We start from the raw sequence: 15,271 nt of genomic DNA, 5'->3' as shown, positions 1-15,271 counted from the left end.
GCCACAAGTGGGAGTGATACAGGTCTGTCTTCTTTCCCTCGTTCCTTCATATATGTGTGTATGTACAAGCCCGTGTGCATGTGCATGCATGTGCAGGTGTCTGTGTGTGCGTGTGGGTGTGCACAAGTGCGTATATGTACACACACACACACACACACACACACACACACGGTGTGTACATAATCGGGCCTCAGACACAGTATCTAGAAGAGGACCACCTTGAACTCCTGATCTGCCTCCTTAATTCTGGGTTCAAAAATGTGTGCCACCATGCCCAACTTGATCTAGGAGCTTGAAGCCATCCGCTAAGTGAACAGCTGGTGGAGAGACTACGCAGGTCTTTCTGCAGCCCAGGGCTCAGCTGCCCATCTCTCCTTCCTCAGGGTTGCAAGGACCCCAGACAACAGCAGGAGGGAGGATAGAGCTGCTTAGCTGGGCAGCAGCAACTGTTCACCATGGTAACCCAGCAAAGGCAGTCCAGCCCCACCTAGCCTAGGCTGCTGGTCCAGGACACACCCTGCCTTGTTATCAAGTCTCACAGGCACACTCCATCACTCACTCCCTGCCCTTCACCTGGGAAAGAGGGAATCACATCTGCACTGACAAAGAGGACTCTGAAGCCCAGAGAGGGACAGTGGCATAGACATGTGTCCTTAGAACCGGGTCATGGAAGACAGGGTCGCTTACTAGGAACAACACTGGGAGTCAGACAGGTGATGTGGGTTCTGGTCTTAGCCCCTGCATTAACTCACCCTGTGTCCCTGGTCCAACTGATCAATCTCTCTGTACTTTAGTTGCCCCAGCCCCAATAAAATGAGAGATCGGGGCTCATCTTGTTCCTAAACTTGTAATCTCCTCTCTACCCTACACATAGAGCCAAGCTTCATCACTATTTTGGCTTCTCTTGAGCCATGGGACACTGCCCAGCTACCTCTTCACCAAAGCCTCTCCCTCACCCTGTAGGGCAGGTATAACTGGCTCTCCAGCAACTAGAGAGGAAAGGCAGGCTGTGGGTATCATGGGGCTGTCTAGAAGTTGCACAGTATATTGGGGTACAGTTTCCTGGGTCCCCAACTTGATTTTGCTCTGGCTGAGAGCTTAGGGAAAAAAAAAGGTACAGATCTGTAAAAGTCCAAGTTCAAGAGGAAAATGTGGAGGAGGGGGCATCAGGAAGAGAGATGTGAATGAAAGGGCCTGTCAAATACTCATCACAGGGCCCTCGGCCAACAAAGCCTCAACAAGGACCGGGTGCAGGATCTCAGGATGGGGCCTTGGTACACTCCCTGGGCCGATGTGAGAAGGCCTCCTGTGGGCTCACTGTGATACTGTGAATACTCTACCAGGCTGTAGAGAATCTTTTCATTGTAAGATAAGGAATCAAATCTCAGGGCGGGAATTCGGTGCATCCAAGACCACGATGGTAAGGACCCAGGGTTCCTGGCTGCTAGGTTCCAAAGCTTGACACTTGGCCTGTCTGCCCATCTCTCTGCAAGGCTGAAAGACTGTGAGCCATGCCATTGACCCAACCCACCTTGTACTTAAGTCCAGACTTGAAGTAGCCGGAGAAGGTGGACGACTCAAAGCCCTGAACCTCACGATGCTGTACAGCCCGGCCATTCAGGTAGTCATCCAGTTGCACAGTAAAGATGGCGGCAGCCCCGCTCTCGTCCTGGCTGCATTCATTGCCTAGGGAACATGAGGGCAGCATGAGACCGGCTTCTAGAAGGTAGTCTCGCCCCTCTGGGGAGGAGCCATGCAGAGCCAACAGCTCTACTCCAACCTGGCTATAGAAATTGAGCTAGTCCCTCCCTGCTTTCCAAGAGCCTCAGTTACTCCATCTGTATAATACGGAGATGTTAAAACAAACAGATCAGAGCCAGTGTTAGAGACTCTAGGCTCCTAGCTCGGAAGAGAAAATGAGGGAGTGATTGGAGCTGAGCCAAGAAAGCATGGGGGATGGGAGGGGAGGGATGTAGGGTCTCTATGACATCTACAAAACTTGTTTGTCCTCTTGAGGAAGCATAGCAGTCAGTATGTCCATTCTATAGAAAAAAAACACAGGTGAGCTGCTGAAGGGCAGATCACAGGTCAAGGGGCAGAGCTGGGATCTGAGCTTGTGCAGGCTGGCTCTAGAACAGTGTCTGGGAAACCACTAACAAAGGCACTCAGTTCAGGTATATCCATGCTGTTGGGGTGGGGGGGGAGGGAAGGGGGAGCTATGCAGGAGCACTTGCTCACCCAGCCAATAGTGGAGGTCATACTGCAGATTCCCGTTCCTCAGCTGCACCGTCTTTAAGATAACATAGGCGTCACCCGTGAAGAAGTCTCCATAGAGGTTGGGGGGCACAGGTACCAGGTCAAACTTCTCCACACGCCAGATCTGCAGGCCAGGCTCCTTCCCTGCCTTCAGGAATTCGGGGTGCTCCACCACCATGGTGCTGGGCTGCAGAGAGACAGGACAGAGCCTGAGCAGAAGTGTGGGTCTCAGCAAGGAGAGACCCCAGGCATGAGGGAGGGCAGGTTCCAGCACCAAGAGTGACTCACTTGAGCCTCATGCTCTCCCTGTGCTAGAGGAGAATCAACCCCTTTCTGGGAGTTTCTGGCCAGGCCAGGCTGTCTCCCTTTCTGCTCTCCTAGCTGGTGATATGACGGAGGAGGCAGAGAGGCACAAAGAGGTAGGCTGTCTTTCAGGGACCCCCATTTGGGATACAACATGGAGGGATGGCCCTGGACTCCAAAGGCACTCTCTGTCTGCATCTATGGATAGACACTCCCAGATGGCAGTGGCAAATCTCCCTGTCCCCAGGGACTCCGCATGCTCTCTTCTAGCATCTTTATGGCTTAGAACGCATTACCCACCCCTATTCTGCAAAAGGGGAAACAGAGGACCAAAAGGGAAGGGGCATGATCCTCGGTCCCATGTTCTGTTTGGTTTTGCTCCTTGGAAGGGGAAGGACCATCATCACCCACCAAGGACTGGCTTAGTGGGCCCAAGTGGCCTCCTGAGCTGCCTGCCTCCTCCCTCCTGCCCCGCCCCCAGCATCCCACCCACCAAATTTCCATGTCTTGGAAAAGGGGGAAGGGATGGAGCCTGAAGTCTGCAGGGGGAACCTGTTAGGAGAAGGTTTGAGGGTGGGAAAGGCTGCCAGACATGCTCTGGGGGTGCCAATGGGACAGACGGTTAGGTTTGCACCTAAGGAGGGATGTCAGCAGGTCACCTCAGACAGAGGAAGGTCTGGTTGGAGCAAAAAGCAGGCAGAAGTCAGAAGCGATTGGGGAGAAAAACTCAGGTAGTGGAGAGTAGAAAACAAAAAGGGCAAACAAGTGGGAGAGGTCGGGCGGGAGAGAGGAGAGAATAAAATAACAGTCAGGTCCAGAGACTTTCAAAGGGGAAAGAGAACGGGAGGGGACAGACAAGACAAACAGCAGACGCAGAGGACTCTGAGAAACACTGGCAAGAAGGGCAGTAATTAGACATGATAAAGGAGAAGGGATCCGAATCAGTAGTGGGGAAAGATCCGGCCAAGGTGTGGTTAGCCTGCAGAGGGGGGGAAGAGCTTTGGCCCCGGCCCCCCGAACCCCGCCCCCAGGAGCCCCAAAGCAGCAAGACATACTTACAAAGCAACAAAACAGTTTTTCCATTCTACAACTGAATTACTCCCCTTTTCCTAGCGCTGTATCTGCAAGAACTTACAATAGACAATTACTCGGGGAGCTCCGGGGACCCCGGGCACTCACCCGCGCCTCAGACACCCGACTTTGGGGCGCCCTCTCTTGGGCCCTGCCCCGCGATGCGGTGGCGGCATGGGACGGCGACAGTGCACACAGCGCCAGAAGGAGCAGCGCGCAGCAGAGCAGCGAGGAGCGGTACGGAGCCATGGCGACGGTGAGGACCCAGGCTGCGGCCACGGCCCCTTGGTCGCCCCAACCTTTAAGTAACCGGCCTTCCCATCCCGCCCCAGCTGAGGACCGCCCAGCAGGGAGGGCCTTGCGGCCCGCGGGGGAGGCGGGTATCTGTCCCGGATCTCTGAGACATCTGGGTTCCCTTCCCAGTGGGACCGACCCGACTGGGTGAGGTCGCCCCTTGGACCCTAGTTTCCAATCAGGAGATCCGGCCTGTGGTCTGACATACAGCAGATGCTAACTCAGTGAGAGAAGTTGTTCTGTGGCCCGTGCAACCCCCTTCTTATCGGTCCAATTAGCAGATCCAACAAAAACTAAACAAGACAACAAAAAACACCTAGTATGAACTAGCAAGTTTGTGGCAGTTTGCAACTCATGTGCTCTTTTTGTTCCCCCCTCCCCCCACCCAGTGACATTTTTGTTTCTTTCTGTTTTGTTATTGTTGTTTTGAGCAAATCTTAGTTCTTGCCTGTAGACTGGTTGCTTCTGCCTGGGGCAACACTTGTATCCATCTCCTTTAGAGGATGACACCTCCATTTCCTTCTGCAACCTTTTTTTTTTCTTCCTGTTTCAGGCCCTCTCCCCTCTCCCGGGGAGCCAGGACTTGAGTCTTCCCTCACTCCTCATCACAGGAAGTGTGGACCTAGGTCAGACTCCTAGGTGCCACTTGCTATATGTCTCCTAGAGGTTGCAGAGGGTTAGATCAGGCCTGCTCAGATAGCCTGGTCTACAGGTGGCAATGCTCCACTGTCCCAGCTCCCTTGGGCACCTACATAGCGTGACTTCTATCTAACTTTGCTGTCTCCCTTCCCAGTTTATTCCCACTTAAGGGGAAACAGTTCACAGCTAAGAGAACACAGAGGACAGCTAAGACTGAGGGTTATAGGGGACTTTATATGGCCTGGACCTTGAAGGTCGCAGGGGAAGGAGACTGAGAACATTTCCAGGGGAAGGGAACAGCATATGGGCAGAGAGCAGGCAAACACAGGCCATGCCCAGTAAATAGCTAGGATCTGATTCCCAGGGGGGCAAGGCAAAGAAGGTGGGTACCCCTAGAAACAGGATTTTTATCAGGTGTTTGTAGAAGTCTTTAGTTCTCTGGGCTCCATGGTCTAGGAAGCCCACCTTCAAGCCTGTGGAGTCTACAGTGGGCTGCCCTGGGCACAACTCAGGGAGGTGATTAAAGCCTACATGGCTTGCAGGAACATTCCTGGAAGCATAAGCCATTTTCACCTCTCTAGACAGAAAGTAGATTGCGTATATTCAAGACACATAATACAACATTCCCTACAGAACTGCTTGCAACGGACAAGGATGTGCATTGAATCATTGTTCAAAGAGAATTGGAAATGACCCAAATGCCCCGGGGACATAAGTGATGGGACTGTCACACAATGGACCACAATGCAACTGTGAAAAGAAAAAAGAGTCAGAGCCAGTTGTGCCTGGTAGCACATAGTAGGCACTCAGTAGGCATGGAGAGACCTCCAGGTGCCAGAAGCAAATTGCACAATGATGTCTCTTCCTTTATGTAAGGAAAGAATCTACAGTTGATGCACAAACCCTTGCAAAGTCAGTAAGCGCCGCACTGTTAAAGCCATCACTTTGACTGGGAGAGAGACGTCACCCTGGACACTGCTGCAGCATGGCTGTCCGAGACTGGAGAGAGTCCTCAGATCACTGTCATTGCCACAAGGAACCTTTCAGGATGGTGGGAAAATTTTAATACCACACCACGATGATGATCATACAACCAGTTCACGCCACAGAAAAATCACAGAACTGTGTGCCTCAGTGAGAGGACTGTGCATGCTACGTGCGTTATATCCTGAAACACTTCCTGAAATAACAGCTTAAAGCACAAGATCTAAAATGTGACACAGATACATCCAGCTGGCCAGTGATTGTGCACACCTTTAACCCCAGTTTTCAGGAGGCAGAAGCAGGCAGATCTCTGTGAGTTCAAGGCCAGTCTGGTCTATAGAGAAAGTTCCAGGACAGCTAGGGCTGCCCAGAGAAACCCTACACCACTCCCCACCCCCAAAAAAAAGCCAAAGAAAAGAAATATATCCAATAGAGTTGATTGATTGATTGATTGATTGATTGATTTAGAGCTGTAGTCTAGAAAGACTGCTTTAAGAACATGCCTGAGGTGATACTTGCTCCTTGGCTGACTCAGGAAATGACCAGAGCCTGAGCCAGCAGCTGGCCTGGCTACACAGCCCCTTAGGAACAGGGAGCAGTGTGGCCCCAACTTACCCAGTTGGTGATTAACAGAAGGCTATTATGGCTTGGCCTCGACCTCTGGGGTCAGTGACCACCAGCCCAGGTTCCCCCGGGTTAATGATCACAAAGGTGGTGAGCTTTGCTGGCTATGTAGCTATGGAGTTTAGGCCCTAGTGACCAAGGCCCCACCCCTGCCTTCTAAGACCCTGAAACCTAGAAACTCTCACTCCAAGGCTTCGGTGAAGGAGGCCCGGATGGGGCGGCGATGCTCTGTTCCCTGCCTGGAAGAGGTTCGTGAGTTCAAGAGAACAAGGGGTTTAAGAGACGGTAAAAGGGGGATGTCCCCTGTTAGGGAAGGGTCTGCCACAGATGTCCTGGATGATCCTAGGCAACATTCTTTCTGGGTCTTGGTGCCCATACGAAAGGTAAGGCCTCGATACTCTTCACTCTAAGGCCCATTTCTGGCCCCAGAGCGTGGCTGCACTCTCCTGCCCAGAACCTACTTGCTTCTATGCTTCCACATCCCTATCCGCAAAATGGGGACACCGGACCAGCTCACCTTGGCACGTCCTCCTGAATCAAACCACCTATGATCCCTGATATAAAAAGGAGGTTCTGAAATCAGAACCAGCGTGTCCCCTCACCTCTAGATCCAGTGAGTAATCAAACCCCCTAAGACCCCAAAGCCTGGAACCTCTCACTATGGCGCCCCAGGGAGTGGAGACTAGGATGGGGAAACCCTGTCTCACTCTGTTCCCTGCTTGGAAAAAAGATGTATGAATTCAGGGGAGCACGTAGATACACGTGAGTGAGAAAGGAAAGCAGACCGATGGCAGAGAAACCGAGACTTAGGCCTCTCGCGAGGAAGGAGTCGCTGCTGAGATTCTAAACCTTGTCTGGGATTCCTGGACCCAGTTCTGTTTGGGAGACAGAAGTAAGAGCCCTGGCCCCACCTCACCTGGGGAGGGAGCAGCAGCCCAGCCCAGGAAAGGTTGCTGTTGCTAAACCAGTCCAAACCTCTGCCAAGCAGGTAGCCAGACATCCCTAGAGCAGCAGGCCCTACGACATCTCCCAGGCTGGGGCCATGTCTAAGAGGATCCTCAGGCCATGGCCACGGGGTGGAGAAAGACTGTGGTACCTCCATTCTAAGACACTCAGACCTGGGATGGCTATAGCACTGCTTGCCGTCACTTCGACTGATGTGTGTGTCCTGGTCCCTGCTCTTTGTTGTGCCTTAGCGACCCCCTTGATCTCCCATCTTGACTGTGTGTGAGTCCTGCCCAGTGCCCCCTCTACACCAGGCAACTCTCAGTATCTGTCACAGAATGGATCAAGGAGCCCTCCCCTCCCCTCCCATCCCCTGTGGTTGGATCCAGGGTCCCACAACCATCTCTTGACCCCTTCCTTCTTCTATGATGAACTTCGAGTCAATCTGTGGATCTCCGTGGGCCTCCTAGGGTGGCTACCAGATGAGATGCCTCACCCTCACCCTCCACCCTCGGCCTCCGTGTACAAAAGGCCTTGGCAGGCTGGGAAGACACCACCCTGTTCTGTTCCCTCGCCCGAGACATTGTATCTCTCTCTCTCTCTTTCTCCCTCTCTCAGCTTGTGTACTTTTAGCCTACTGCTGTTCTCTGGTCCCCCTGGGAGCACCCACCCTTCTGGCCTAGGATTTTGCCAATAGGGACAATGGTCAGTAAACAGAGAAGGCGGTTATGAAACCCGGTGAAAGCAAACAGGGCCAGCACAAGTACTAGCAAGCTCCCATGGACTTGAAAGCACACACGCCTCAGCACCTGTAACCACAGCCTCAGTTTCCTCATTTTTAAAATGAAGATGAAGGTGTCAGGCTCGTGGAACAACAACGAAACCCAAGGCCTGACATGCATTATCTCCCAAAGGATTCCTAGATGCCCTGTTCTCTGCTCTCAGAGGCCTGGGCTGAGCAAACCCATACCTACTGGATGGCATGCTAGAGGTAAGACCACAGGATGCAAATGGGACTTGGGCTCAGGTTGGGCTGTGCATTGTGGACTGGGTCAGTTCCCATTCTGAGCCCCAGTCACTCATCTGAATACAGGGAACTATGGGAGGAAATTGGAGCAAGCCACAAGACTGACAGTAGTAATGGTCACTGACCTCTCATCTCTTTGTAGATAACACCAAGCAGAAGACATGTCTCCAGGCCATTGAGTTGTGTCCATACACTAGACTTAAACCTCAGGTCTGTGGGCAACAACACCAGATCCAAGGCCTGGGGCTCATGGAACAGAGTTTCCTGTTATGGCCAGCTGGGCCTCTGCCCTGGCGACGTCTATCCTGGGTGTGGACAGCTATTGGGAGTCAGGCCAGTGGGGCTTGGTTGAATCTATCCCAGGGACTGAAGCCACTGACCCTCTCCCAGAGCCAGCCCCACCTCATGTTGTGAGCCAAGTCAGGACATTAAGAGGAGGCTTGGCCCTATAGCTTCTGGCCCTATTCCCTGGAAACAAGATATGTCCGGTCTCAGAACCCAGGACCTCTTCCACCAGGACTCACTGTAGCAATCATCTTCCCCGGTGCTGAGACAAACACTCTAGTCCTAGGAAACTTGGGACTTCAAAAGACTGAGCTCTAGCCCCTTGGTACACCCCTAAAACTCTGTGGTAACCCCTGGAGGAGCCCAGACACAAATGTATGTCAACAGCTGGACAAAGGGGCCCACGCACTGGCATGGTGGCTTGGAGCAGGATCAGCAGGAGGCCTGGTTAGGGTGCAGATCCGTGCTGAAGACAGAAGGCAGGGTCTGTGATGCCCCAGCCAGAGCAGAAAGGAACAAAGAGATGTTGCTGGAGGCAGCTAATCCAAGGAAGGATTTGGGCACGTGACTGGGAAGCATTACCACTAGCGAAAGCTATGGGTTAAACTGCCACTTTACTAGCTGAGTGGCTCTGAGCAGGTCATCCTGGCTCTCAGAGCCTCCATTTCCTTATCTGTAGGTAGGGATTATAATATCTTCTTCCCATGAAGGTGGTAAGAATTTAATAAGGGGGACAGGTGTGAATGCTCAGCGGTTAAGAGAACATACCACTCTTGCACAGGACCTCAGTTTGGTTTTCCAGCACCCATATCAGGTGGCTCACAACCACCTGTAACTCCTGCACCAGAGGATCTGACACCCCATTCTGGCCTCTACAGTTACCTGTACTTACATACCACACACACACACACACACACACACACACACACACACACACACACAGAGAGAGAGAGAGAGAGACAGAGACAGAGACAGAGACACAGAAACACAGAGAGACACAGAGACAGAGATAGAGACATACACAGAGAAACAGACAGACATATGTACACACAGACACACATATACACAGATACAGACATACACAAATAGACATAGACATACATAGACACACAGACATATACACACAGGCATTCATATACATAGAGGGGGACATACAAATAACTTTAAAATTAAAAGAGTACATTGTAAAAGAATTTAGCCAGATGAAACATATTAGGGGCTTAACATAGCTTGATGCAGATGAAGCACCTGTGGAAAGGATGCTGCTATTTTTGCTGGGTCAGCTGCTTGGGTGAGTTTCTAGCTCTCTGGGTCTCAAATGTTCATGTGTGTAAATTACAGGTAAAAAGGCCCTTCCCTGCCAAGCATGCTGGTGTGTACCTGTAATGCCAGCACTCAGGAGATAGAAGCAAGTTTGAGGCCAGCCTGGTTTACATAATAAGTTTCAGCTCACTCAGAACTGGTTAGCTAGCAAGACCAGATCTTAAAACAAACAACAACCTCTGCATGTGTGTGTGTGTGTGTGTGTGTGTGTGTGTGTGTGTGTGTTTAATGCTAGTGTAAAATGCAAATGAGACCACTAAAACAAAAGTTCCAAGGACTGGGTTTCTCATAAAATGAATTTTCCAAAACACTGGGTTATAAAAGCCAGCAACTGAGAGACATCCGCACACCCACATCCATAGCTGTCCTGCCTGTAACGAGTAACACATGGAAGCAAACCAGCTGCTCGTTAACGAATAGGAACACAATCAACAAAAGTATTCCAAATGAGGATTAGTAACCTTTGAAAAGCTCACATCCTGCTATAGGAATGGCCCTGGAGAACAGTACAAAACAGCAAATACTGTGAGTCCACTTCCATGAAGTTCTGAGAAGAACCAGATTTATGGGGACATACAGTGAAGTGAGCATTTTCAAGGAAGGGAAATGTGTGGCTATTGTCCAGAACAGGCAGAGCTTAAGTTTGATGAACCAGCCTGCCTCCATCTTTGGCTTTCTTCCATCGAAAGCCGGCTTATAGTAAAGACAAACTAGGTTCATTCCTGTTTATGATTATACCTGTTTCTCAAGGATTGGGCTATAACAGTAACTACAAGAGGTTCTGGACTACCTGTCCCAGAAAATGGCAACAAATCATATCTTTGTTTCAAAAAGTTACTAAAATCTTGCAACTTTGTTTCAAAAGGTTGTTATGACTACCGGATTGTGACTATATTGTTACAATCACCTTGCAATCATGACTTTGTTTCGGGAGGTTGTTAGGACTAACCTGCTATGCTCATATTCTGCTCCTATAACTCCACATATTTTGCCCCCAAATCCCTCATTTGGAACCCCCTACCTCTGACTATAAAAGCCCTGTTTTCCTCACATCCAATGCTGATCTCTTGGAGCCTGCTTTTAGAGAGAGCAGCTCATGTACACAAATTAAGAAGCTTTCTTTAATTACTTTGGCCACGATGATTTGAGCCAGTGGTTTCTCTCCTTACATCTTTGGGAGTGATAAGTTCTGCAAGGTGGAGAGTCCTGGGTACATTCGGTGATGGAGGGTGTAACACAGACAATGTATTTAACACCATGGTACCATGTGCCTTTGATATTTACAGTGCTTGGTCATGTTATATCTACTGTGCCCATGATAGAAACATCTGCTCATTTTGAGGATCCAGTCAAGAGGAGTTATGTGACATGAGTGATCAACCCTTCTCCAGGACTGTTCACAACTGTTTGGGACTCAAAGACAAAGAAAGAGAAAAAGGTGAGCACTGTATGTGACCAAGTTGATTTGGAGACTAAGTTCATTCTTCACCAGAATCCATCATGATCTAGTGGATGCTCCCCAGGACATGACATACAGCGGTATCAGCCAGAGGGTGCCACATCCTCCTGCTAATGGTTCCATACACTCTTCTACATTCCCACACCCTCCCCAGCTAACCACCACCACAGTGTCCTCTGTGATGGCTCTGGCCACTGCTTGAGCCGATAGCCTGGATGCTGCTCCGCAGCCTGCAGGCAGAGGTCCCAGAGAGGACCAAGGGGTAGGCTTGCTGAAGAGGGAGGAGATGATCGGATCCAGGAACCCATGCCATGTCTCCATGAGCTCAAATGCCACAGAGACTGACAGGTGAAGGTTGAGAGACCTTCTGGGCAAGGAAGTACCAGGCATGTTCAGGGAGGAAACTGCAGAAGCCCAGGCGACTGGGCACATGGCTCCTTTCTACAATGATCTTATTTCCTTTTATATAAAATGGGGTGACAATGCCTACTCTGCTGGATGTCTGGTAGGACTGAAGAAGCCCCTGGCTCTGACTGTGTTACTTAACTGGTGCCTTAGCAATTGTGATGCCCAAAGAAGGCCCTCCAGCACCTGTCCAGCCCTTAGGTGCCTGCAACTCACTTGCTCCATACCATCCTTGACCCATCCATGACCCATCCTTGGCCCATCCTGGACCTCCACTTAGTTTTTCACATTGAAACCAAAGGACAGCTGGAGGGTTCCAACCAGAGCCAGAGATTGGGCGGTGGCTAGTTCAGGGATACGTGGGTGTCTCGGAAGGGGCCTTTGCCTACCCCTAAAAAGCCAGTCTTGCTGTTTTCCTGCAATAATTCCATTCCTCTACGGATCCAGCCTTCTCTGTTCTCTCAAAAGAACACAGGCCCTAACACTCACCAGCTGTGTGTGAACCGGAAACTCAGCCCCTCTAAACTTCGCTGTCCTTGGACATAGAATGACCAGTCTATATCAAAGATTTGCTACACATACTATTAATTAAAAATAAAATAGCAGAAAATCTCCATGAAGAGATGAAGGTCAGAGGCTAGCAGGAAGCAGAGAAAAAGGATTCACAAGATCTCATGTTTGTGTGGTAATCACTGTTCCAGACCCTTCCATGGCCCCAGTGCAGATGGACAGGACTCCCAAGGCCATCCTTTAAGATCTGGTGCCCAGGAGCCTGAAGCACTAATGCTCCCTGACCACCAGAACACCCTCTGCCATCTTATAGAGTTCTCTATGACCTCAGCTCCCTGCCTACCAACTCCCAGAACCCAGGGACCTAGCTTTCATTCTGGGCACGTGTGACATTGGAACTGCCATTCCGGTCCAGAAGAGACAGAATAAATTGGTGAGTTCCGGGCACCAAGAGGGCTTGAGAAGTTCCTCCTGTAACCCACAGCCTCCTCCTCTGCACCTCCCACAACAGCTGTTAGCAATTTGCTGGTGGGCCCCAACAGCAGTATAGCTGTCTCTCTCCAAAGGCCTGGAAAGTAGTCAATCTCAAGCCAGCAACGCAGCCAGGGAGCCAATCTGAAGGAGGATCTGGGGAGAGGAAAATTACCCGTGCTGGCCCTCGCCAGTGCTGGCGAGACTGGCTTGGAAAGAGGGGAGCTAGGAGCCTGGCAGCTCTTCCTGAACAATGAACTTGGTCCCATGCCTTGACCCCTGTCTGAGCTAAAGGGATAGTGGGTGCACTTGGGGCCCCAGTGCTCCTCTGGAACATGCCTACTCTTTGGCATCCAGAAACAGGAGGAGGAACGGCCAGGCCTTTGTTCTGCCGGCTTGCTGAGCCCCAGATCCTACCATGACACATAAGAGTCAGAACTCAAGTACCAAGCTCTTGGGACCATGCCTGTCCATCTTATACGCTGCACCACACCAGTGTCACATGCATACCCCATGACTACATCGCACGCCAGGCCTCATGTCCCTTAGGCTTCATGGTAAGGTCTACTTTGTATGTGAATTCACTCTTGCCTTCAGTCATGACTACTGACCTGCACACACTGCCATGTCCACTGCACTGTGGCTCAGCCCTGGGCAAGACATGCCACATCCTTGTTTTGGACCCATAAATGGTGTTCCTCGCCCGGGGGGGGGGGGCATGTGTAGCCTAAGGGGCAGGGACAATGCAGTGCCACAGTTAAAACCACACCCACCAGCCTCTGTCACCACGTGACCTTGCCAAAGCAACTTCTGTCTGTGCCTCACCTTCTTCAGATCTAACATGGAATGGCAGTGACATTTCTCTGGCAGAATGGTGTAGATGAAAGTAAATAACACAACGCTCTGCATCCCAGCTCCTGACATCCTCGGCAAGCACTCTGAGGCATAGCCTGAGTCTGTGTGCCCTGCACCAGAGTCCTATGTGCCCACTGTCTGCTGCGAATGAGGCACCGTGCACTGGGGCAACCCGGAGAGCCTGCAAGAGGGTGTGGTTATCCCTCCTACTGAGAAGAAATCCTAGGTTCAGAGAAGGATGACAATTTGCACAGAGGGGCAGGGAGCTAGACATAGATGCTAATTAACTGTGGGCGGAGCCCTGGAGGAGAGACTGCAAGCACAAGGGATTTGGGGGTGGGGGGTGGGGCGTGATGAAACTGTTCTTTCCACTTGTGATGACTTATGCCTTTAACCCCAGCACTCAGGAGGCAGAGGCAGGAAAATTTCTGTGAGTTCCAGGACAGCCAGGTCTACAAACCCCCAAATTTGCTAAAAATAAAAATAAAAATAAATCACTGTTTATGGAAATGGAATATATATATATATATATATATATATATATATATATATAAACAACATGTGCATTTTCTCTATTCAGTTATGTAAAATATATTTCAGGGATGTTGTTTTGGAAACAAAAAGCCCTAGTGTTTGGCTGGAGAAATCAACTTTCCGTTGTCAGCAACTTGAGACCGGTCTGGAGCAGCTGACAGCAGAGAGTGGCTGTGAACATGTCTGCAGACAAGGTGGGCCAGCACAATCCTTGGGGGGACGGGGTTTGGAAATTGTGCAAACTCCCAAACCTAACCCCAGCCTGTGTAGATCTGTGTGGGCCCAGATTCTTAGAACCCAGTTCTAAGAATCAAGCCCCAATGGGAACCAATTGGTAAAACCATAGTTGGGAAAACTGAGGCTAAGCAGGAGAAGGGGACCTGATGGGTCTCGTTAACCAAACAGTGGGACAGCTGGGACTAGCTGGTCCCCTTCCTGTTTTCTTCTCTCCTTTCCCTCTGCCTCCTTCCTAGGGCGGGCTGCTCCTGCCATCAGCTGTGACTCAGAGTTCTGAGTCATCCTGTGGCACCACAGAAGGAACTTCTTAAGAAAAACAATCCCTTAAACAAAACTCCCCTGTTCTTGGGAACAGGATCGGCCCCGAGGGCTGGGAGGAGGAGAGAGAAGAGTTGGGGCGGCGTGGGAAGCCGGACTGCCCAGACCTGACTTGAGCAGAGCCCTACACAAGGAGCCTCAGTTCCTCACCTGCAAATAAGACTTCTACTGCACACAGATACTCAGCATGCAGCGGGCATCATGACAAGAACTGTGTGTGTGTGTGTGTGTGTGTGTGTGTGTGTGTGTGTGTGTGTGTGTGCATGCAGAGGCTAGAGATCTTAATTTGGGGGGAGGGGGCATGTTTTCTCCTTGAACTGGGAGCTCACATATTGGCTCTAACAGCCTAAACCAGCAAGCCCTAGGGGATCTTCTCTCTGCTTTCCCTCCCCCCCCATCCTCCCCTCCCCTCTCTCCCCTCCACTCTGGTTATATAGGTGCCAGGGAGCCAACAGGTGTGTGGGGCCAGCACTTTACCTTCTGAGCCATCTCCTCAGCTCCATGATATGAGCATCATAAGCACCATTTTTCTGAATCTTCACTAAAACTTATGGGTGTCATCATCATTCAGCTTAGCAGATAAGGAAATGGGCTCAGAGAGCTTCAGTGCAAGACAGCACAGTTGGGAACCACGAAGCAGAGTTTAAACCCAGGGCTACTTGATTCTTGAAGCCTGTTTCTCTCTCTCTCTCTCTCTCTCTCTCTCTCTCTCTCTCTCTCTCTCTCTCTCT

General features: G+C 50.8%; 1 protein-coding gene across 3 annotated transcripts in view; it reads right to left on the bottom strand.

Moving 5' to 3' along the window:
• Positions 1-15,271, bottom strand: part of Gsn (gelsolin) — a 51,450-nt gene that overhangs the window by 21,025 nt on the left and 15,154 nt on the right. Inside the window, exons 1-3 of one of the 3 annotated variants that reach the window (XM_029535889.1) lie at positions 8,269-8,357; positions 2,239-2,443; positions 1,532-1,686 (exon numbers count right to left, since the gene is read on the bottom strand). In XM_029535889.1, the coding sequence (XP_029391749.1) occupies positions 1,532-1,686; positions 2,239-2,434 (351 nt within the window). In that variant the 5' untranslated portion in view covers positions 2,435-2,443; positions 8,269-8,357. Of the gene's footprint in view, positions 1-1,531; positions 1,687-2,238; positions 2,444-3,738; positions 3,959-8,268; positions 8,358-15,271 lie in introns of those variants that run through there. The other 2 variants (XM_021194314.2, XM_021194316.1) reach the window with 2 other exon arrangements.

Source organism: Mus pahari, chromosome 3 (assembly GCF_900095145.1).
Source record: "Mus pahari chromosome 3, PAHARI_EIJ_v1.1, whole genome shotgun sequence".
Classification (NCBI taxonomy): domain Eukaryota; kingdom Metazoa; phylum Chordata; class Mammalia; order Rodentia; family Muridae; genus Mus; species Mus pahari.
Note: the sequence above shows the minus strand (reverse complement) of the source record. Positions and strands in the feature narration are given on the sequence as shown.